Here is a 24,059-nt window from a genome sequence, read left to right as displayed (position 1 = left end):
AGCACTGTTGGTTTTAGCACTGGCAGCAGTGATATTGTCCGTTCAGTGAGTGTATTTTACTTCTTAGAATCTGTGCAGATGACACAAAAGAAAAATGGTGATAACAAAGAAAGACTCTTGGGATGGCATATGATTGCCCAGTAATGAGTACAAGCTAAATGACCAACTGATGTCACTTCAAACATGTTTTCTTTGCAAGCATTTATCTTGACCATTCTAATAGTCCTGAAATATGTATCCTGGTTTGCTTCTTGAGACACTTGAATGTTGGTTGGATGCAATATTTTGTTGTGTTTTGTTATTTAGGTTTTGTTGTTGGATTTTGTTGTATTTTTAAACAGAAACCATCTCCACTTTCATGAGAGTTCTCTCTCTTGACACCATCTGCTATGTGTGACAGTTCTGCCCTCACTGGCAGTTTTCTGTATTGGGCTGATTGTGGCAGCTCAGCAGCTCTGTTACTTTGTGAAAGGATACCAAAGGTAGAAAGTGGGGATGAAAGATATATGGAAGCAAGTAACTCTGAAATCTGCAGTTCCAAGTGCCTTTTGGAGTTGCTGGTGGATCTTTACGATGTTATTTTGTTACTGATTTTTAACAGTGAGAAAATTCAGGTTCTCCTGTACTGACAAAAGTGCTTTAAATTTATGCATTGCAATAGTTAATTCAGTCCAGCAGATACTCAAATATGGAAAATACCTATAGTTCAGTCCTGCAGTTTATTCTGTGCTTGTTTTTATAAACTCATTTCAGATGGGCGTTCTCTGTGAGATTCCTTATTTTGGGAAAGTACATTGAACATGCCTCTTTGTAGACATAATACATGAAATTCAAGCAGTATGAAATAAAATTGTATTTTCCTATTCTATAACTGGAAATGTCTGGGATGGCTGTCTTCTCAGGCTGGGCACCAGGAGGTGTAGTGTGGCCCTTGTCTCGTTGAAGACTGGGTCTGAGTGAGATATACTGATAAGATGTCACAAGTCTTACCCCACAAGATTCCTAAGGCACATTACATATTCTTAGGGATCACTAAGGCTTATAAGTTTCTTACAAACTGCAAACAGCTTTTTAGGTAATTGTGCCAGTGATTGCTTTCCATTAATCTAATTTACACTCTGTAATGCTTTGCATTTTCAACAGGCTCTTCTGTTCAGTTCAACTCAGTGGAAAGTCTGACACATTTTCTTCAATTCCATGAGACAGTAATGGCACATAAAGAGGAGTTTCTACCATGCTCTGCAATGGAAAAGTACTGGAGTTTCTACAAAGAATGCAAAGATTTTGGATTCTAAAGACTTCTTGAGTGCTAATACATTTTTCTTTGCTATCACTAAGAGTAAACATTTGAGCTTTTAGAATTAAGTACTTTGCTATTGTCATTTTGCTAAATCATTTGTCCAGCATTTGGGATGATGGAAATATTGTTTGGGTAAGTGAGGAACAGGAAAGTACTTAATAGCAGGCAAGGATAGCTGTCAATATTTAATTTTGTGCTGCAAGATTAAGAAATTGGGAAGTAGATAGGACTTACACACTGATGCTCATTGTGAATTATATTCCAGGTTGATTGCTTGGTATGAACTTTTAAGTTTTAATTTAAGATTAAAGTAATTGCCCATGCTTGATGAGGCAGGACAGAAACAGGCAGGCATCAACACTCACAGCCACTTCCTACACCTTAATCTGGAACTGCTGTGGCTGAGCACATGCTGTCAAAAATGGCAGTGTGTATTTGTGTAATAACATAAACTGTTAGGTTAGGCGAAAAGTCAAGATGAGAAGCCTTGAAAATCATCATCGGCTTTGCTTTATGTGATATATATATATATGTGTGTGTGTGTGTGTGTGTGTATATATGTGTATATATACATGTATACATACATATATATATATATACACACATACATACATATATATACACATACATACATATATATATACATATATATATATATATATACACATACATACATATATATATACATATATATATATATACATATACACACACACACACACACACACACACACACACACATATATATATATATATATATGTATGTATGTGTATATATATATATATATATGTATATATATATGTATGTATGTGTATATATATGTATGTATGTGTGTATATATATATATATGTATGTATACATGTATATATACACACATACATACATATATATACACATACATACATATATATATACATATATATATATATATATACACATACATACATATATATATACATATATATATATATACATATACACACACACACACACACACACACACACACACACACATATATATATATATATATATATATAACATTTGAGAAGGGGGCAAGTGCTTGGAGAGGAATCTTAGCTATTGGAAGTGCTCAGGAAAATTCCATTCATGTTCCAGACAAATCTCTCTGATAGGCAGAAAATGTGCTGGCATATGACAGGAAATGCAATTAGCCTGTTTGTGGAACACAAATTTTTCCAGGTAACAGCATCTTAGATATTCATCCCGATCTCTGGGGGTTTTCTGTTTGTTTTAATTTTACAATGTTTGAATCTGCTTTGGCAGCATATTTGTAACACATTTGACTGTTAAGAGAGTTACCTGCATTCAAGTGATCTTCTTGCTGTTTTTTGCTTTGGATTATAAGAAAAGATGGAATAATAGTACCTGCTACTCCTAACTCCAGTGAATAAGATGGGAAGTATCTTCTGTTAATACATAATGTCAGCAAGCCATTTGGAGTATGAAGAGCTCTTCTGCAAAGATCTGATTTCTATCTTAAATTGAAGTTGGTTTAGAGAAGTGAGAGGGGTCTTGTGCAGAGAGATGGTGGTACTCTACCTTAGGATGCATGAGCAATCATAACCTGATGGGCTGGTAAGAATAAAGAAATGCCAGTGGCCTGGAAGTCAAAAAAGGTAGAAGCTGCTGAGTGTCAGGTATTTTGTAAAGTCAGTTTCACAAAGAAAGAAAATGGAGTTCTCACACCTGCTGTAGCAAAACAAATCTGAAGGCATATTGTTTCACAGGAAGTGCTCATGCAAATAATGCACTTTCACTGAAAAGTAGCAGGTATTTAACTGTTAATATGACCTCTAAATTATGTTTGTTTTTCTTTGTTGCAAGATGTTTAATAAAATTAATGTACAAATCCTGGAAGAATTTGACAGTAATATTTTGGTCCATTATATTAATGTGATTACATGACCTAAGGCAATCCTAAGATACAGTGACAGAAAATTGAATGAGCAAGCTGGGCAAAGGGGTAAAAATGCAAAGTGCTACACGAAAACCACTGTCTCTTAAAGATGCTGTATATAAAAGTGAACTACCAGTGAGGCTTTTTTCAGTTTTAAAATTGTATATAAGCATCTTGAGAAAGGCATTAGCTTGAAAACATATGGTTTAATATGACAAACAAATGTAGGATTCTGCTCCTCAAATCTTAAAAATGCGAATATTCTCTCATCTCCCTGCTGGAATCCTTTGATCTTAATGTAAAGATCCATTAAGAGATAGAAAAAATTTACACCATCATGTTTTCTCAATTTAGATTTTTGTTTTTTAAGTGCACTTTTGCATAAAAATATAAGTGATTGTCACTGGTTAAAGGTAGGCAGTTGTTAGTGGTGCTAACTGCAGCAGAGTAACAAAGCTTCTGCTCACAAGTGGCAGTTCACCCTCCTAGCCCCTTCTGCTACTTTTACAATTCAATTTCTTTTATTCAATAGACCTCTTCTCCACTCTTAGGTTAAAAATTAGCACTTACTTTATGTAGTGCAAGCTCAAGTAAAAAAAGATATAAAATGCAAATAGTAAGACATTCTGTCATTCTGACTGCTGTTAATATTCACATGTGGAATAAAAGGAGAAAAAGGTGGTGCAGTGAACAAAAGACACAAATCAGATTCATATTTCCACTGATTTATTTATTTATTTATTGCTGATGTGGAATAAAAAAAAGTCAGTGCGAAGATTAAACAGTAAGGAAGAATGCAAGTCTCAAAAGAAAGAGTGAGGAGGAAAATAAGCAGCTGAGAGGCAGACAGTACAGCACAAGATCCATAGATTTTAAGGCCAGCAGGAACCAATGTGACCTCCTGAGTAACACAGGTCAGAGGTCATGAAGCTGTATGAGCAAGGGAAACACATGGAGAAAAGAAAAGAAGTAATGGCAGGTGCAGAGAGTGCTAAAGTCATTCTAAGGAGAGGATCAACACAAAGCATTGCACCTTCTTGCCAGGCAAAGCAGAGCAGATCAGGGAAAAGAATAATGGGGATGAAAGTCAGCTTGGGAAGGGTATTTACAATACTCTAAAGCACAAATACCCCTTGGGCTTTTCATGGTGGAAGTGCAGCTAAGGAGGAGGGAAAAGGATGGATAATGTTGCCATAGGAGTTTGGATAAATTCTTGAAGCAGTTGCAGTTGGTGAGTGTTTTGTCATGATGACACAAAGACTTTTTTCTGGTCTTCAAACCTTAATACTAAACTGGAGGAAAGTACTCTGTTTAAATCAATAGAATGAGCAACTGCCTACATGATACTTGGGCCCAGTATTTATTCTTATCACCAGTAGTTTAACTAGTTGGGTAGGAAATTATGTAGGTGATCTGAAATTTGAACTACTAATTTACTGGCCATATCAAGAAACACATGACAGAGAGAGTAAAACATTTCTAAGGAATGGGACTTTGGATCAGGCTTCAAAGAACTTTTTTATGATGTTTGTATCTATATGTTTTTCTGAGTTAGGAATATGGAGTTTTTTGTTGGGGTGTTTGTTTTTACTAAGGCTTTGGCTTTGTCTGTGGCAGGAGGTTTTACCACTTACACCAGTACTGCTGTAGCAGAGTAACCCACAGGTGAGTTTTCCAGCATCTGTGGCCTTTTGATTTCCCTTACACATTTCTGTGGTGAGAGCTCAAACACTCAGTTACATATAACTTGGTCACAGTGGCTTATGCAATTACCAGCCTTAAGCCGAGCTGTCACAGCGGTGCCCAGCTGCAGGGTCAGCGCTACAGCAGCAGACAGATGCTCTCTGGTGCGGTGGCGTCTTCCACGCTTCTCACAGAGCCGGTGCACCAGGGCCCCAGGCTCTCTGCGAGCAGAGCCAACAGCTCGGCCTGACCTTAAAACACCGGCCTTAGCCTGGAAGCGGCTGGGGAGCTGCAGTATTCCAGTGCAGGGGCACCTTATTTCACTGCTAAATAAAAATAGTAAAACGTCCCCAACCAGCCTGATAAAAAGCAGAGGCTTAACGCCGGGCTGCAGCTTAGTTCAGAGCTGCAGCTCTCGGCGCGCCCCGTGCCCGCCCGGCCCGGGACCGCAGCAGCCCGTCCCTCTTCACGGCGCTGCGCTCCGGGGCGGCCGAGCAGAGCACAAGGAGCCTGGCCCGGGGGCTCGTCCCCAGCCCCGCCTTGCCGTCCGGTCGAGCGGCCGTAGTGTTCGGGAAGCTCCTCGGCCGCTCCGCCCCCGAGGGGCAGCCGTGGGGAAGTCGGTGCCGCGTTTGCCGGAGGGGCGGCGTGGAGGCGGCGGGTTCCTCCCGCTCCCAGGTGCTGGCGGGCACCTCGCCGTCACCTCCCACTCGTCCTCCTCCTCCTGCCCGCCAGGTTTCGGGGCGGGCGGCGGCCCTTCTTTTTTCCTCCACGTCACGGAGGAAAATGCTGTGCCGCACACACATCGCACGCCCCGTGCACACAAGAGCGCCCCTTGGAGCCGAGCAGGGCGCCGGCCCGGGACGGCCGCGATCCGCTCGGGTGAGTGCGGGCCGGCGGGCACATCCCGGGACAGCGGCAGCGAGGGCTCCCGGCCGCGGAGCTGAGCCCGAACTTCGCGGAGCGCCGCGCTGGGGTGGCGGCAGCTCCCGTCCTCCTCCCGGCGGCTTCGCCAGGGGCGCAAATTTGGATGCTCGGCCGTAGCGGCGGAGTTTGGGAGGAGGAGGAGGAAAGGGCGGCACTGTGTGACTCCGCGGGAGCGCAGCGGGCGGTGCTGTGCGGGGAGACAGGGCCGGGCCGGGCGCGGCGCTGGAGGCGGCCGGAGCGGGAGGGTCCGTGCCGGTGCTGCGGGAGAGCTCAGGTAAGAAGGTGCCCTTTGTCGTGAAAGTTAGTTACGGGGGCATTCTGTGTCTCGGTAGCGCTTGTCCGGAGCCGGGGCACACACCTGCCCGCAGCCCGGCTGGTAGGCGGTGTGCCCAGATGTTGTAGTCTCATAAGCTTCTCTCCAGAAGCAACAGTTACACCAACTTAGAGTGAGGTTTGGTAAGAGGAATCGAGATTGCTGTGATGTTGGCATTTTTTCGTTTCTCAGTAAATTGTTCAAAACGTTCATGTAGCTGTGTTCAAATTTGCCAAGTGCTCTTAGTCATTTCTTTAGTATGGAAAGAGGCTCTTTTTCCTTGTGAGGAAACAAAAAGTAACAATAGCAAGAGTCTGTCAGAACTTTTTTTTTTCCTCGAAGAGAGATAGTAGCGTCTTGTCCCTGATTATTGGGAGAACAGATTTATTAATACCAAAGTAAGGCTTAGAAATAGAAGACCTGACAGGGGACCTCCACTGTGTCCCAGCTGAGGATCTGCTCCACTGAACATCCTCTAACTCATTCCAAATATCTAAACCATAAACAAACCTGTTTCATTTTGAGATAGGCATGTTTCCTTAATAGTAGCCTTTTTGCATAAATAAATTTCCTTAGTAGTAGTCCTTTTGCATTTGCTAGCTTGTGAGAGGAAACAGCTGAGGGGTAGATACGGCAGATACGGCAGATAAACTTGCAACTGAAGTGGGAGTGATTAACAAGAAAGAGCTGCATGCTTCTTTCAGCCAGGGAATTACAACAGTCAACTGACACTGGGAGGCAAAAGATCGAAAGCAAGTACGAGAAAGTGGGTTTTTGCACTATGCTCAAGTGAGCTGTAGCGTGTTGCCCCCCACCCCCACACTCCCTAGTCTCTGCATGTCAGAAAGCTTATGTAGGTCCAAAAATGACTGGATGGAAGAACTCAAAATTTCATAAGAAGCAGACATTTGTAGCCTATCTTTGAAAACTTCTAAGCTGTAAGGAAATAGAACTGGAAAGGACGTGTGGAGAAGGCGTTCAAGAGTACTTGTTCTTTCTCCTGTTTCCAAGCATCAGCTTTTGACTACCATGAGACAACATCCTGGGCTGGATGGGCTCCATGGATATGATGTCATTGTTCTTTCATGCATGTAGCTTTTCTGAGATGGTCATAGAAAAGGAAATGAAATGCTACTACATTTGTGCAACTGTGTTTTCTGATTTTATACATCTGATAGCAGTGGGTTTTGATCCAGTTCTCATGTACTTTTGTGTATGCTGCCCAGCTGTAAAGGCATTTAAAGATTACCAACAAACCGGGCTAATGCATCTTGACATATGTATAGATTATAACTTTCTGAAAAGCAGTAATGGTGATAAGGAATATATCCAGGTTTTAGAGGTTTGGGTTGGCACCACCTCTGTGTGATATTACACTGGGTCTCCTGACCCCCAAGAAAGACTTCCACACTGAAAACTGTTTGTTTACCAGGTTCTGTAGGTTTTGTGGTTCATAACCTGTACTACACATGCTATTTTATGGCCTAATATGTGCACATTATTCTAGTCAGTCAACAGGCTGGCTGCTACCATCCTATAAATACCTTGCTGAGAGGCAAGAGACTGTATCTGAAATACAGGTAAGTTCAGAGGAATTAAGCTTAAAGCATTTACGTAGCAGTTACAGCTACAGAAAGAGTCATCAGGAGTCATATAGTGACTCCAGCTTTTGAAGTCTTCCAAGAAATATCGATAAAGGAACTAAGAAATGTACCAGATGAGTCATAAAAAGCTCATTTCTGTAATATAAACAGCAGGGTGCTGAATCCAGCAAGGGAATACATTTTGCGTAATTGTCAACAAGTCAAGCCTCATCAGACCCTGAAACACTCGGAAATGAAGAAAGCTTTGCCAGGGTTTGTGATGTGATGTGCCCAAGTGCTTGGCAGAGGCCGCTCTGCTTTTAGTGCAAGAGAGACAGCTGTGGTTGCACCACACCCAGATAAAGGCAGGTGATGGGGGAGATACCAGCCTGCCCCAGACCCACCCATCCTCCTGCAACAGCTCTGCTGTGTTATCCAGCTGCTGCTTGTCTCTTGGGTCAAGTAGCAAGCCTGTGGCCTGTTCAGGATTCCCTGGTGCCAATCAAAGACCTTTTCCTTTTGGATTGACTACGGAGTGCTGTTGACCTGTGTGTGTTTTGTGGTGCATTGTTGTTTCTGGGGTGGGGGGGTGGGTCTTTCTGCATGTTTGATTTCCAGGCAGAGACAAATCAGGATCCTAAATCTTACTCAAAAGATTCATAGCTATCTGCAGACCTTTTCCAGTTTTGCATGTGCTGGGAGTTTTTGTCTCCCAGAAAATGTCCTATTTTCTTAATTTTTTTATCAATATATAACATGTGGTACAATTGGCCACTGTTCCCTCCCGTCACACTGTAAAGAGATAAAGTTGACCCAGCTACTATCTTGCCATCTTATGCAAACAGAGTGCCAATATTAAGTATTAATATTCCGTATTAAGGAATCTGGATAGTTCTCTCTGTATAATTTTGCAGTGCTGGGGACAATGAGCTAAGGCAGGACTGCAGGATCCCTTGAATCTGTGACACTGAGGGCCCTCTTTGGGGCTTATGACACTCAGCCTACTTCAGTCATGAAAGTGCAGTTTATAATTCTGTATCAGCTGGGAGACTGGTGAAGAAGGGGAGGCTGGCGTGTGCATTTTGGTCAAAATGTGGATAGAAAGGAGGAGAGTGCTATGTATGCCTTAGGAATACTGCTGCAGTGCTTTCCTTGAGGGAAAATACCATGGCTGTTGTTTGTGTTATACACAAATAATACGGTGTTTAGTTGCTCAAATTTCTTTGTAAGCATCACTCACAGAAAAGTTGGGAATAATAGCCCAGAAATGTATTTCTTGCCATGGAGACTTGGTATATCATATGAAGTATTTATATATAGGTGAACTTGCAATGTGGGTCATCATATCTAAAGAGAATTCGGGATGCATCATGAGGACTGTGAATTTCATAATAGTAGCCCAAACTTCTGGCCTTGGCTTAGTTTCAGAGTTATTTTATTTGTGGAGGGAGCAAGGCCTCTGAGACCTGTAGTGTTGATACCTGAAGTATTGTGTGCATCTTAAACTTGGTGAGGCTTTTGACAGACTCCTTATGTCTCAGTGCTTTCCTGCCTCTCTTACTCGGCTAGGGAAATTAGGTTGCTTTGATGTGATCTGTTCTTTTTATGGTGTTCCTTTCTCTCTGCCTTCTTGGTGCTTAGAAATGCTATGTGAGTAAACAAAACTATATGCTTCTTATACAGATAATGCCTTCCACAGCTTAATAATAATAAAACCTTCCCAACTAACCTGCTGAAAAGCAGAGACTTATTAGTTCAGAACTGTAGCCATAGCCACCCCTGGGACTTACCATGTCAAGCTTCCATGTTCACTATTTTTCAGCTAACATTTACAGTTTTCTTTTTTAATTTGTGCAAGAAATAGTGTCATCCCAACTACTTCTGTATGTCTGACTTCATATGCACTTGAAGCCCTGAAAACTGATGGAGGCTGCTGGCAGTGGCAGGATGGAGCAGGCACTAGGACTTGGTTTGCCCACCGAGCTGATGTCCTGGGACAGAGCATCCTAGAGAGGGGAAGAGACCACAGCAAAGTCCAGGAGGTAGGTGTGCAGCTGTCTTTGATGTGATCTTGCTGATGTGACAAGCTGTGTTTTTGGGGGGCAGAAATGACTTAAAGAGCGTGATTTACAGTGGAGGTTTGCAGACAAGAGTCTGCAGGCAGCTTGGTGGTGGGGTGAAGGAAATGGAGAAATATTTTGAGCTGTTAATGGGAGCTTTTCTGCAGTGCGGTGCAGTTTCTCCTGCTTCCCTGTCTAACAGGAAACTTCCACCCTCTTTTACAGTGCTTCTCATTGCCAATGAACACAAATTCTGTCCCTTTGGGTCTAATTTTTTATGTTATACTATAGTTTAAAGATTAACCCTCTCTCCACTGTAGTACTATTGCTTTAAACTCCCATATGAGGTGGAAAAAAGCTGTTAAACTCTAGATTGCCACAAATTAGAAGGGACTAAACTCTATTTGTTAGAGTATGTGTTTGTTAGTGGGATTTTGTTTGTTTGTTTTGTTGACTCCTGCCTTTATAGTACACTATGTCCTTGGCAAACACGGATACCCCTATGTCACAAAGTCAGAGAACTGAAATTCTCAATGTATAAACATCAGGCTTGGGAATTTTGATGGCTATCTGTGGGCCTTCTTAGCACTTTCTTGCTTTTAGAGAGCTGCAAATCCTCTGACTGCCATGACATAATAGTATGAGATGTACCAAGGGATTTCCTGAGAGGCTTTTCAGGCCTCCAGCAAAAGAGCTTTCATGAAAAGTTACTGTAGAGCAATTCAGATTAGTTGGGGCTGCAGAGGAACCGTGTTTTCTCTTGTGCTGCTTGCATGACCCTGCAGAAGTTGCTTGCCTCTTTCCCTGGCCAAAGAGCTGAGACATTGCCTTTGTTTACCTTGACATCTGTCTGGGACATGAACATGCTGAAATTGATGTGAGATATTTTACTGAAACTGTGGGGATTGCCACTGGAGACAACCAGAAAGGAGAATCCAGCCTTTTCTAAAGAGCTGGAGCTGGGTGGCGAACAGAGAGGCAAAGCAACTTACTGTCTGCACAGGAAGCTCTGCTAGGAAATACAGATCCTGTGCAAGAGAGAGTCCTCATGATTAGGATTGGGACAAAGTCAAGTGTGATATCCTAACTGCCAGGTCTTTGCTGAACCTGTGTTTCCCTGGTGTGTGGCAAGAACCTGTCTTTCCTCTTCCAGAAGCAAAAACCACACCGTGATGAACTGTAGCAGTGTCTCACTGTTTTTCACTGGGACACTGTGTTGTTTTAAGTCTTCAGGGTCTTAAAATTGGCAGGTTTATTATCTAATTACCTCTAAAAGTAATGACATGTTTTTCCACATCTTGCAATTAAGTGTTTAAATAGTTGAAGTTACTTAGCTCCTTAGTTGTCCATCATTCAGAAAAAATGTAAATGAAAAGTAAGTAGACTTACATCAGGTGAGCAAGCCAAAACAAGGGGGTGAGATGTGCAGAATTAAGCTGGTGGCAAGTGTGACTATGTTAGAGGGGCACAGGCTCCTGTGCAGGGCAAGTGGGTAGAAAACCAGGCAAACTTGATAGAATCGAGTGATTAAGATTTAATGCCAATAAAATGTACTCCTATAGAAATCCCATGATCCCTATCAATAGATAATTTTGCAATGGAAACAGCCAGCTAGCAGCAGTAAAAAAAAAAAAAAGCACATTAATAAATTAACTTTTCCAGTTAGCAGCACTGAATAGTTAAGTAGTGTTAAAAGTTTAATTCAGACAGATAGTTTACAAAAAATTAAAATAAATTGCTTAGGAAAGCACATGATTATTTTTCCTCTTCCCTAGTTTCCCAGGAACATGATTTCCTCTGTCTTTCCCATAGATCTATCATGACCCAGACTTGATTTGTATAGACCAGAAGGAAAACCAGGAGGAGCTAACTAAATTTTTGCCAAGTTGGTCATGCAAACCACCAAGTTTGCATTGCTGTGTGAGTAGGTGTGTTTTAAACAAACAGAGATATTTTATCACAGGGAACTTTCTTGAAGTGTTTTTACTTGGAGGAAAGGGAACTGTTCCCATAGTTGCTGCTTTATGTGGTAATGGTGTTGGCTGCAGAAATACACTGTGGTCTGGTTTCTAAGGAGAGGTGTAGACTCTGTTTTTACCTCAGATTCCTTTGAGTGATGGGGGTGTAACAGGTTAGAGAAAGCATTTGTTCTGTTACTCTGATATTTGTTGTTATTGTTGTTAATACTACCTACATGAAAGTGTTTACCCTTTTCAATCCCTCTGTCCATTCTCCTCTTTTGTGATTTCCCAGCCTCTGTTCTGCTGCTCCTGCTCTTCTCAGCACCCATTCCTCTTTTATTTTTTTAATCCAGGAGACAGCAAGGAGCTTGATTCATTCAGTACATATGTAGAAGTGTTTCTTCATGCAAGAAAGAATCACATGTTGGGGTAAAAGCACTCCTGTTCCCCTACATCTGCTCTCTCTCTTTCATCTCCTTCCACAGACTTGGACTGAAACTTGACATTTTCACTTAACTCTTGCTCTGTGGCAAGCACAGAAGCAAGCTGCCCCACAATGGCTTTTGTAGAGAACACCATGTATGTCAGATCCATTGAGGAGAGAGCACTGCCTGCTCATACCCTGAACTTTCCAAGAATCCCTATTCTAGTAGCAGTCAACATGTCTTGTCAGTCTATGCTCTGAGTAGGCCAGTCCCAAGCAGATGTGACAACAAACAAGGGATGGTTCCCACCAGCTGGTTGTCTTGCATGACAGCAGAAGCAATTTGTGACATCTGTAGAAAGTCACAGACCTCTTTGATCGGTATTGCTTAAGTAGAAAAGAAGTATTATAAATGTGATAATGCTATGCATTAGGAAAGATCCTGGCTTTTGTTTTCTGTAGCTCAGTGTAGCTGGGGTTGAGATTGGACTTTTGCTTGCCTACTGAGCAGGTCCTTCAGGAAGGACTGACAGAGGGCAGAGCAGAGGGCCAGTGGACATTGGTATACACCTTGTGTTCCTCAGGAAAGTTGTGATGCATTGGTTATTGCAGGCAGACGGGTTACAGACTCCCTCAGGTAGTCCTGCCTGCATGCCTGCTGCTAAGCTTGCTTCCAGCACCAGAGGAATGCCTTTCCCTCCCTGTGGTGTCAGCTCTCTTTGAGCAGAGATACCTTCTTTTTTTCCTGAGCAAAACCCAACCTCCAAAGCAGGAGTTTTATTCTTCTACGTGGAGGTACATCTGATACCTTAGCTCTGTGATTCCTGTGATGGACCTAACAGGATGGTGTGATGATGGATGATGCATGATGGCTCCAACCTGCAGGCAACACCCAGGGAGCTTGTGGGCACTGTAGATCCACCTGGAAGCTTCTACATTTAATCACTGAAGCACTTGAGTTAAATTCAGCACAGGCTATTTCAGAAAAGACAATGACGAAAAGGAACAGAATGCTGGGGAGTTGAAAAATTCTGTGTTTTCTCAAACAAGGTAGCTCAGAAGCTGCTAATTCAGTATGCTCTGAATACAAACTGGACAAACTGGGAGCACCTCTGCACTGTGTGGACGGCAGGGGAGACTTGCCATGCTGAGCAAGACGAATGTGAGAGTTGGTGATTTGTTCCTGCTCAGGGTGAAGGGAGCTGTATACTCCTCCTGTACCAGAATGACATTGGCATCACAAAGTTGCACAGACAGAGAGTCTGGGTATATTTGGTTTGTGGAAAAAGCAAAAATAATAGTTTGAGGACCTGCAGCAAAGCCCTGGTCTCTCACAGGAGCCAGGTCTCCATATGCATATTATTAGAGTGTTGCTAAAGTGAAAACTTGTCTTGAGAGACACAATGTGAGCCCAAAGCCTGCCAGTTTTTTTGTGCTGATGAAGGGAACCTGTCCATTCCTCTGGGCTCTCAAATGCTTCCTTAAACGTTTACAGAGGGCTGGCCTCAAGGAGGGCTGAAGCTGCTGCAGTGTTGGTGTCTATGAGCCATTGGAGGTCACCCAGAGCAGGATCTTGGTTCTCTGAGCTAACTCAGACTTGTGCTGGCCACAGTGGCTTCCTGGCTTTTCTCTGTTGCATCTGAGTGCCACTCTGGGATGCAGGAGCTGCTGGAGTGTTCCTGGCAGAGGATCAGGGTTGGGTTCAATTAGTGATACCCCTGGAATTCTTCACATTAGAGGTGCAACAAGGCTATGCCATTGCAAGCAGAGTTGGCAGAGCTGGCAGCTATGGTGAAAAAGCTGGGCTTTTTCCTGGTTTTGGTTTGTTGTGACCGTGGTTTTCCCAGGGATGCTTCATCCAGCCTGTCTCACTGTTCATGCTCTGGATGAATTGATGATTCTTTGCAGTTCCTAGTATCTTTTCACTAGCTGCAGAATGCTTCAGATGCTTAGTCTGGGCAAGGTGTGTGTTTAGGTACATAGTAGAGCAACTAGGGTGCAGAACAGACTCTCTGCTGGTTTTTTTCAAGGCCAAATCTAGAAGTAGTCATGGTAGTATCACCACATTAAGTTCTGCCTCCTAACATTGAGTATGACTAGATGGTATGTGACAACCTCAAGCAGTCTAGTGGAAATGTTCCTGCCTGTGGTGGAGCAGTTGGCTTAGATGACATGTAAAGGTCCCCTTCCAAGCCATGTATTTCCATATTTCTGTAATTCTGTGAAACAAACTATGATGGCATACAGTTTTCTCAGTAAGAGTGATAGTTTAAACTTGATTTTACCCTGAAGGAGTGAAGGCATATTTTGGAAAAAATGTTATTCCCAATGAATTAGTGTATGTGCTCACAGGTGGTTCTTCAATTCTCATAATTTACAGTTTCACTTGACTGCTGTGTTCTTCTCCCAATTAAAAGCAACAGCAGTTCCTATTTTTGATTTCCAGGGGTGTGTGTTTACAGGTGGCTAAGACTTTGCTCCCTTTTCTGTATGTGTGGTCTGCTTCCCTCCAGGGAAAAGATGCTGGACTGGTATGAGGTATCCAATGCTACCTTGATATGCTGTTCCCCAGCTGGCCCACAACAATTTCTTTGCACAGCACCAAGAAGATGCAAAGTTAACAAGTTAACTTTTCACTGATTTGGCAAATACAGAGAAAATTCTGGTGGGGATACTCAAAACCAATTTGAACCTTGCTTGCACTGGTTGTTATTGTTCCCACAGCATCTTAGATATTCAATGTTATGGAACTATAAATAATAAAAATTAAATAATATAGGAATCATAAGCTTCAATCTTGCAATAACCTTGATACCTGATATGTGATACAGCACACTGGCCTTAGAGCATGTAAGATCAGCATGCAGAAAAAATTGCACAGCACTCAGGTGAAACAGCAGAATAGCTTTTCAGGTTGACAGATATCTCTTCTTCTTAGGGTCTGCTTTGGAGGCCAGAAGTCCCACTGCTGCTTTTACAGATCTTCACAGAAAAGAAGATTTTTTTAGTTATTAAAAGGTATGAATGAAGAAGCAAACATTTTTCTAATCTATCCTACTTTTGGTGAAAATACCCTAAGCTGTAAAACAAGCCAAAATATGGATTATTGCCCTCTGCAATACTTTGTTCTCATTCAAAACTGAATTTTTTTCTAGAACTCAGTTCAGTTCAAACAGAAAATCCTGAAACAGGAAATATTTCTATTGAGTTTCTAAGGCCTACATTGACTTGAGGCAATGTGCATGTTTTTTGGGGGTGCTAGTAAAATGCAAAATCATTCAGTTGTTCACATGGTTCAGAGAACAGCATGTTCAGGGTTTTTCCAACTAGGATGCAGCACACCTTACCCTTTCCTAACATTTTTAAACTTTACTATCACAGAAGACACACTTAGAGCCTTGCTGTCAATCAGAAGAGCTGCAGTTAATGCCTGAGGTTCGTGACTGAAAGCTTTTATCTGGGCCACTTCCCAGCTGCCACACCCCTGATGTCAGAGTCCTCCCATGTGAAGCCTGAGGACCTGGCAAGAGGATTTCCTTTCTTTCCCGACAGCTTCACCCATATTCATTTTGGGATTGTATCCTGAGCAATGGTCATGATGGCTTTATGAATCCAGAAACATTTGACACAGCAGTCCTTGCAGCTGGGTGCATTATCTCTGTGAGTCTGAACTGCAGTTGGTCTTGAGGGATGGATGCTTTACCTTCATCCATCTTCTCTGACTGAATGTGAGCAGCAGTTGTAAAGGGAGAGATAATCCCCAGACTTTAATAAAATTAGTTTTAATTTTTTGCATTACAGTGCCAGTGATAAGAGAAATGCAGATTTTTTTTACATAATAAATTGATCTGTTAATCAGATACAAGTGCATGTGTTTGTTTTTGGCTAACACGGAGGGGGCAAAATCTGGGAGGTTTAATAACAGGGTAGTGCAGAGGCAGAAGAGGATTTCCCTGGGAGCCCAGATTTATTAAAGGGCTGTATAACTGAGGAGGATCTGGATAGAAGACTTATGCTGGGTGGAGACCTGGGCCTCCTGCCCTCCTCAGGTCCTGGTACAAGCAAATGGACCTCAGGAATCTTCCCACATGTAGAAAAGACAAGTAACACATTTTAGACAACAAAGCAAGATGTCAATGCCAAGGTCATAATATAAAATCATAATATAAAATCTTGATACAGAAGATGGAACCTTGCCTGTGTATTGTATGGCATCACCTGAGGAAAAAGTTTTCATGAGCAAGATAACCAGAGTTAGCATCTGGTCAGTGCTACCCAAGATAGGTTCTTTGGGCAGAAATAGGTTGCTGTTCTTATCTGCTGTGTTCTTGCATTCTGTGCTCCTCTGGAGAGGACAGTGTGTACACCACACCTCTGTGTCTGAGTAGGGCTTTGAGTCTGCATATGATAAAAAATAAAGTTTTGCGGCTGACTCAAAACCTGATAAGTTCCAAAGAGATTTAATTTTGTCCCAAGAAGAGATTTAATTTTCTGGTCTCACACTTCTCATCAGGCATCCCAGTTACTGAAATTAACTTTCTACTGATAAATTATTTAGAAGAGAAACAAAGTGATGAAGGGCCATATGAGGAGTGACTGGGTTTTTTCAGCCTGGACAAGAGGAGGCTTAGGGGGAACCTTACTGCTCTCTACAACTGCCTGAAAGAAGGTTGTAGCAAGGTGGGGGTCAACCTCTTCTCCCAGGCAGCCAGCAACAGGATAAGAAATGCTGCACCATGGCAGGTTCAGGTTGGATATGAGGAAGAATTCCTTCATGGCAAGAGGGATGACCCTGGTAACTACAGTACTGCCAGTCTCACTCCAGTGCCTTGTTAAATTATGGAGAAGGTTACTCTGGGAGTTACTGAAAAACCCCTGAGAGAAAATACAGTTGTTGGTCAGAGCCACGAGGGGAGAGTCCTTCTTGACAAACTAATTCCTTTCTATGACAAGATATCTCACCTAGTTGATAATGTGATGTGATGTGATCTTTTTGAATTTCAGTAAAGCTTCTGATCCTGTCTCTCACAGGATCCTTCTGGATATGCCATGGGATGGGTGAACAGCTGGCTGATGGTCAGACACAAGGAGTTACAGTGAATGGGGTAGCATCAGGTCCTGACCTGTCACCAGTGGGGTACAGGACTCAAGATAAACTCAAAGCTATAAACTGGGACACTAAATTGGGAGGAGCTGTTGAAAGCAGAGAGATCTCAACTAATTAGTGGGCTGGGCAATCACCAATCTTCTGAAGTTTAACAAAAACAGGTACTGGATTCTGCACATGGGGCAGGGTAAGCCTGGATGTGTGGAGAGACTGGAATGTGAAAGGTTGGGAGAGCAGCCCTGTGGAAGCAGACCAGTGAGCCCTGGTCTGTGGCAAGTTGCACACAAGTCAGCAGTGCCCCGGCAGCCAGGAGGGCCACCCCTGTCCTGGAGGACATCAGGGGCAGCATCACCAGCCAGGCAAGGGAGGGGATTGTCCTGCTCTGCTCTGCTCTGCACTGGGGCAGCCTCACCTCCAGTGCTGGGGGCAGCTCTGGGTGCCACAACAGCCTAATGTAAGGCTACAGAGGGTCCATGAGGATGGTGAAGGGCCTGGAGGGGAAGCTGTATGAGGAACACCTGAGGTCACTTGGTCTGTTCAGCCTGGAGGACACTGAGGAGAGACTTCATAGTGACCTACAACTTCCTTGTGAGGGGAAGTAGATGGACAGGCACTGATTTCTTCTCTGTGGTGGACAGTGGCAGGAGGCAAAGGAAGAGTGCAGTTGTGTGGGAGCTTTAAGTTTAGTGTAAGGGAAAGGATCTTCACCTAGAGGGTGGCAGGGCACTGGAAGAAGCTCCCCCCCCCAGGGAAGGGGTCACAGCACCAGCCTGACAGAGTTCAGTACTCTGAGGTGGACAATGCTCTCAGGCACATGGTGTGACTCTTGGGGTATCCTGTGCTGGGCCAGGAGTTGTAGTTCAGTGATTCTGTGGGCCCCTTCCAACTCAGGACATTCTGAGATTCTATGGCTTTGTTTGGTTTCATAGCAACAGAATGTTTGGCACTGGGCAGGAGCTGGCCAGAGCTGACACAGATAGGGAGGTTTGGAGAAGTTTGGAGTGAGCTGTTTTTTTCCCCTCCTTTTTCTTTCCCCAGACTCGCCTTTTTGAAGGAGAGAGTAAGAGAAGATTCACTCCTTGATTTAGGCAATCCCTGTTCATCCAGGGGTGGTAGGTGTTGTCCTTGGTAGCCAGGGAGACACTGGGCAGAGGCTTGGGGTGGGCTTCACAGAAAGACCACACCACACAAGTCTCCTCTCTCCAAAGAAAAAGCCAGGGCAGGTTACCTGTCTTCCCCTCTACAAGGCTTTTTCCATATGACTGAAAACCTGCCTTTGGTTAGGAGCAGCTTTTAAAAGTGCTTTTTCTCCAGAAACACAGATACATAAAGGAAATAGGTAAAGGGGGAAACCCAAATTAGACATTGGGCTGGGATTAATTTGAAGAAGAGATGAAGGAAACCACCTGCTTGCTATGGGGGAATGTAGGATTTTTGGCTTCATAGGGATATGAATGCCTCACTTCCTTTTGAGGATGATGAGGCACTCAACAGCTTGTCCAGAGAAGTTGTGGATACTCCATCCCTGGAATTTTTCAAGGCCTAGTGGAAGGTTTCCTGCTTGGAAGGTCCCTTCCAATTCAAACTGTTCTATGATTCTATAAGATCTGTTTTTTCTCTTTCTTTGTTAGCATATCTGGAGACTGTTTCTAAAACCTGCAGAGAGTTACTCAGCTTTGGTTTCTACAAAATAGGTATGTGCTGGCTTACCCTGGTCTGCACCTGGCAACCCCCAGGTGAAACAAGGAGATAACATTTCCTTCTTTCTTGTGCCCTAGAATAGAAATATTGAGGACAAAGATGAACAGAGAATGGCAAAGTCAAGGGAGAACAGAGAAATGAAAAAGCTCTGCCTTGACAAGCTGCATTTTAAATGTAGCTACATCTTGCAAGACTTGACATTTAAGGGAATGCTAAAGATGCCCAAGTTAGTTTTGCAGTATATTTGAATGCATATCTCAGTACTTGATTTTGCATGCATATGTGAGATGTGCAGGCATCTGAGCCACAGCTGTTGGCCCCACTGTTATTGGCTATGGAAGCACTCTGAGACAGCTTCTATTCAGAAGAAAATACCAGGAGCTGTTCAATTTAAAGACAAAGTAGAGCTTCACTTAAGCTAAGTTTAGAGCTAAGTTTATTGCTGCACTTGTATGTGGTTCTGGTCTAATTTTAATTCAGGGATAGTAACAGAACTGATTACACTCAGCCAGTAAAGCAAAGCTATACAAAAGGGTATCTCTGTATTTATCTTTTATTGTGGTAATACCTCAGTTGCTAATGCATTACACAGGAATGTTATTAAATAACATGCTGTGTAAAAAGGGGCCACGTGTTTTCATGGTCACATCCAAGATTATGTCACTTGGCAGAGAGCAGGATGGATGTGCTATTGCTTACCACCACCCCTGCTGCCTTCAGAAGGTACATTCCTTATATGTTCACAGCAGTGGATGAAAGTGCTATGTCTTTATCCACCTCTGACTTCAGGGCAAGTTAGAAGTATTTTCTAGAAGAAATCTGAAGAGAGAAAGGACTTTGGGCTTGTCAGATCCTGTTGGCACAGGACTGGAAGGAAATTAATTTCCCCCTGGACATCTTTATGAGCCAGCTCCAGTGTTAGTGCTAATGAGAACGCGATGTTTGAATTCTAAAGCTTTCAGTTTCATGCTTTTTAGAAAAACAATCGTAATATCTACTGTTAGGAACATATTCTTTGCAGACTTACCAGACATTACTGTGCTGCTCCCATTGAATGCATTGTAGTTACTATAGAAAATAAATAATCCTTCCTACTCATGTGGATGACAGTAATGCTTTTGCCAGTCCTGGGGTTGCTGTGTGGCTCATTAGAAATTTTAAAAATATTTGGAAAAAAAACAGTGGGAGTCTTGTTCTGATACTCTTATTTGACTGGAAATCATCTGGTTTATTGCCTTCACTTAGCTAATTCAGGGAAATGAAATTTTAAAATTATGATTAGGAAGACACTAGAGATTACCAGTGCCCTTCCTAATAAGGTTGTGTTTATGCTGTGGGCAGACAGGTATGTAGACCTCTGTCTTAGAGGTTGGAATAGTCTCTGATGATTTCTGATTTAAAATAACACCATGTCTCTTTCTTCTTGCAGAATGAAGAGACACAAGTGGTCCTACAAATGTCCCTCACAAAGGAAGATCTTGATTCTGTGTGTTACTGGGTGGTTGATTGCACTGCTGAAGCTCCTCCATGTCGAAAGACACTTTTTTCCCTCTAAAGGCATTTACTTAGTTGAGCACTTCTTGAGCACTTCTTCTTATGTTAGAAACAGATATTCATACCCTAGAAATGAGTTTCAGTATGAAATTAATTGTTCTTCTATATATGAACAAGATCCTCGTGAAATTGGCAAGAGTTTAGAGATAAGAAGAAAAGAAATTGTTGATTTAGCTGATGAAGATGTTGTAGCAATGACAAGTGACTGTGATGTGTATCGTTCACTTAGGAAATACCAGCTAAAACCTGTTTCTCCAGAGGAGGAGGGTTTTCCAATTGCCTATTCTTTGGTTGTTCACAAAGATGCAGCGATGGTAGAAAGGCTCATACATTCATTGTACAGTCATCAAAATATTTACTGCATCCATTATGACCAAAAAGCAGCAAAAAGCTTCAAATCTGCTTTGAACAATCTAGCTAAATGTTTCCCAAATATTTTCATTGCATCAAAATTGGAGACAGTGGACTACGCACATATTTCACGCCTGCAAGCAGATTTCAATTGTTTGTCTGATTTGATGGAGTCTCCAGTTCCTTGGAAGTATGTTATCAATTTGTGTGGCCAAGATTTCCCTTTGAGATCAAATTTCCAGTTGGTTGCTGAACTGAAGAAACTTGGTGGAGGAAACATGTTGGAAACTTCAAAGCCAAGCAGCAGCAAAAGAGAACGATTTACTTACCACTATGAACTTATGAAAGTGCCTTATGAATACATGCAGATGCCTGTAAAAACCAACATTTCCAAGAATCCGCCACCTCATGATATTGAGATATTTGTAGGCAGTGCCTATTTTGTTTTAAGCCGAGAATTTATTCAATATACCCTTGAAAGCTCACTTGTGAAAGACTTTTTTGAGTGGTCAAGGGACACATACTCTCCAGATGAACATTTCTGGGCTACTCTTGTACGTGTCCCCGGGGTCCCTGGGGAAGTTCCAAGGTCATCCCAGGATGTAACAGACTTGCAAAGCAAAACTCGTCTGGTGAAATGGAATTATCTGGAAGACTACTTGTACCCTCCGTGCACTGGTACCCACCTGCGCAGTGTCTGCATCTATGGGGCTGGAGAGCTGAGATGGCTTCTGAATTACGGACACTGGTTCGCCAACAAGATTGACTCCAAAGTAGATCCTGTCCTGGTAAAATGCTTGGCAGAAAAGGTGGCAGAGCAACAGGAGGAGTGGGTACATTTGTCCTCTGATAAACACTTTCTGCACTTGAGTTCTACGGATGCCTTGACATAGCAGTGCTGTGTTCCCTGCTGTGAGTGCTGTGTGCTCAGCGCCTGCAGTTCTGCTGCCTTGACCTGCTGCAGGATGGCAGTGACAGAAAAGTCCATTCTATGTGACATCCAGGGCCCTGCACAGCCGGGTGCCTGGCTATTTATTTATGAAAATTCACTTCTCTCTGATTAACTGTTTTGCCACAATAAACCTGTAATTGTCTTCAGGGTGATTCTGAGATGTGAAGTTTGCTTTTGGAGGCTCTCGTGCTGTCTGTCCAGTGGAGTATTTCAGAAATGTATTTTACTTCAAGTAAAAGAAGCTCCAGCAGTTCTGTCTGCCTGCCCTCTTTTCCTTCACTTTTGCTTTTCTTTAAGGAATAAATGGAAGACCTCTGTATCTGCTACCTCAGGAAAACTGTAAGTGCCCATCTCACAGAAAAAACCAAGAGATCAGCATGACACCAAATGACCCATGTGACCTCACCTGAAGTTCCACACCTCTCATCTATGGGAGCTGCATAGATCTTTGCAATGTGAATGAGACTGGATGATAGATCCCATGTACTGCATTGTGTGTACCATTGTTCTCCCTGCTAACCTGTGCATTGCTTTTCCTTCTACAAAGCGTGTGATCAGGTGCTGTGCCAACACTGTTGGTTTCACATACAGTGAAAGTTGGTTGAGGCAGTTGTGCACTGCTGAGTGCTCACAGCTGTGTGTTCTCCAAAGGCAGAGTACATGCCTGCCCTAAGGGCAGTCTCTGCACCCACTTGGGGGAGGTTTCCGTGACAAAAGAGGTCAATCTTCATTCCTGTCTCAGCCTGTGAGAATATCTTTCTCTGAAATCCCAGTCCTCTTGATACATTATGTCTACCCACAGTGGATAACAAGTGCTATTTCTGCTTGGTGTTCAGCAGTGTGGTGCTTTGTTGCAGTATAGAACACACAAAGTTGAGCAGTAATCATAAGAATAGCCATGTTGCAGAAATGAAGACTCTGCATGAAGTGTCTTTCTGTGCAAGTCCCCTGGCTGTGCACTACCATGATCCCAGGCTGACAGGTGCCTGAATGGCCATGGTTCAGCTGTAGAGCAAGGATTCTCCAGCAGCCCCTGCTTGCCAGGGCCCTGCCAGCCTCCTGGCAGGGGAGTGGCTCAGGAGCCTTCTCACAGCTGGGCTACCCACCCTCCAGATGAGGAACGTGTTTGCAAGTGCAGGGGTCTCTGCAGAAACCCTTGAAACTCAGAAATGCTGCTGGGCATTTTGAGGGTTTCCCTGGAGTGTTGCCCTGCCAGTTCAGTTTTGGTAGTTCCAGTGGATCTGGGGTTTAGCTTTCTCCATGCCACTTTCTTCTTTCATCTGTCTTTTATTAAGGGACTCTTTCCCTGTGAGTGACTTTGGGATATCTGTATCTGGTCTTACTGATCTGCAGATTGCTGCAGTAATGACCATATCTCATATCAATGAGAAATCTTTGCTCCTTATTTGAGCTGAAAGAACCAAGTGGCTTTCTGGTCTCAGTTTCTAAATTTAAAGTAAATTTAAGTTTAAATTTAGTCACAGTGAAGTCATCTGTGGCTCAAGACTGGTTTGAGAGTCAGGATTCTCAGGCTTTTTTCCACATTTGTGACACTGAGTTTCAGAAAAACCTCAGACAAGCCACCTGAGTTTTCTATTTCAGCTGTTCCCACTGTAAAATGGGAACCATAACCTTCTATTGTCTTGTTAAGCACTTTGAAACCTGTGGGTGTTGTGGGTTTGGCTGCACAATACAAATTATTTAGTATTAACTTATTTTGTGGATAATTTATTATCCACAAAACTATTTTTGGAGTCTGTGGCTGCACAGGTCAAGAATTTCTTAAATGTACTGTTTCTGAAATAAATGGGGATTATTTTTAAAGTCTGTGTTGCTTACTTCGGTGACATGCCATGTCTGCCCAAGGCTGTTCTGACTTGATGTAATTTATAAATACTTTGTAGAAAATTAAATATTGATAGTGTTTACAGAATCATATATTAGTACTTGCATATAAAATAGAATCCTCCTGTGGCATAAAGGTTAATAAAAGAGAATGTTAGGACCCCAGAGGGCCAAGCTACAGCCTTCTGTATAAATTGATGCTTAATGAAATATTTGAAATTTTGTATTTATTTAAACTGGCTTTATGTATGTATGTACACATATACTCATTTGGGTTTAATTGTAGTTGTTTGATCTGCCATAAATTTATGAAAATAATCCACCAGCACATTAAACTTCATTGAAGTATCTAATTTTAATCAACATGCAACTTTGTGCTAT

At 42.6% G+C, this 24,059-nt stretch overlaps 2 protein-coding genes across 12 annotated transcripts in view; both read left to right on the top strand.

Annotated features, from left to right (window-relative positions):
- Nucleotides 1-1,798, top strand: part of ANKRD31 (ankyrin repeat domain 31) — a 60,779-nt gene extending 58,981 nt beyond the window's left edge. The window contains 1 exon segment of the mRNA XM_056513377.1: nt 1,144-1,798. Coding sequence (XP_056369352.1) covers nt 1,144-1,295 — 152 coding nt within the window. The 3' untranslated portion in view covers nt 1,296-1,798.
- A 3,686-nt stretch (nt 1,799-5,484) lies between these two features.
- GCNT4 (glucosaminyl (N-acetyl) transferase 4) lies at nt 5,485-22,668 on the top strand. Of its 11 annotated transcripts, none has more exons than XM_056514318.1 (5): nt 5,488-6,101; nt 9,582-9,765; nt 15,107-15,186; nt 18,907-18,969; nt 20,406-22,668. In XM_056514318.1, the coding sequence occupies exon 5, from the start codon at nt 20,407-20,409 to the stop codon at nt 21,772-21,774; it is 1,368 nt and encodes a 455-aa protein (XP_056370293.1). In that variant the 5' UTR covers nt 5,488-6,101; nt 9,582-9,765; nt 15,107-15,186; nt 18,907-18,969; nt 20,406; the 3' UTR covers nt 21,775-22,668. The 11 variants fall into 11 exon arrangements, 10 of the variants coding, with proteins under 10 accessions (XP_056370293.1, XP_056370294.1, XP_056370296.1 ...); XM_056514325.1 differs by having other exon boundaries at nt 5,491-5,782; nt 9,588-9,765; XR_008842587.1 differs by lacking the exons at nt 18,907-18,969; nt 20,406-22,668 and adding an exon at nt 15,550-16,028 and having other exon boundaries at nt 5,485-6,101.
- The last annotated feature ends 1,391 nt before the right edge of the window (nt 22,669-24,059 follow it).

The sequence above is a fragment of the Oenanthe melanoleuca genome, chromosome Z, assembly GCF_029582105.1.
Source record: "Oenanthe melanoleuca isolate GR-GAL-2019-014 chromosome Z, OMel1.0, whole genome shotgun sequence".
In the NCBI taxonomy this organism is placed as follows: domain Eukaryota; kingdom Metazoa; phylum Chordata; class Aves; order Passeriformes; family Muscicapidae; genus Oenanthe; species Oenanthe melanoleuca.
The sequence above is the reverse complement of the archived record's forward strand: the minus strand, read 5'-3'. Positions and strand labels throughout refer to the sequence as shown.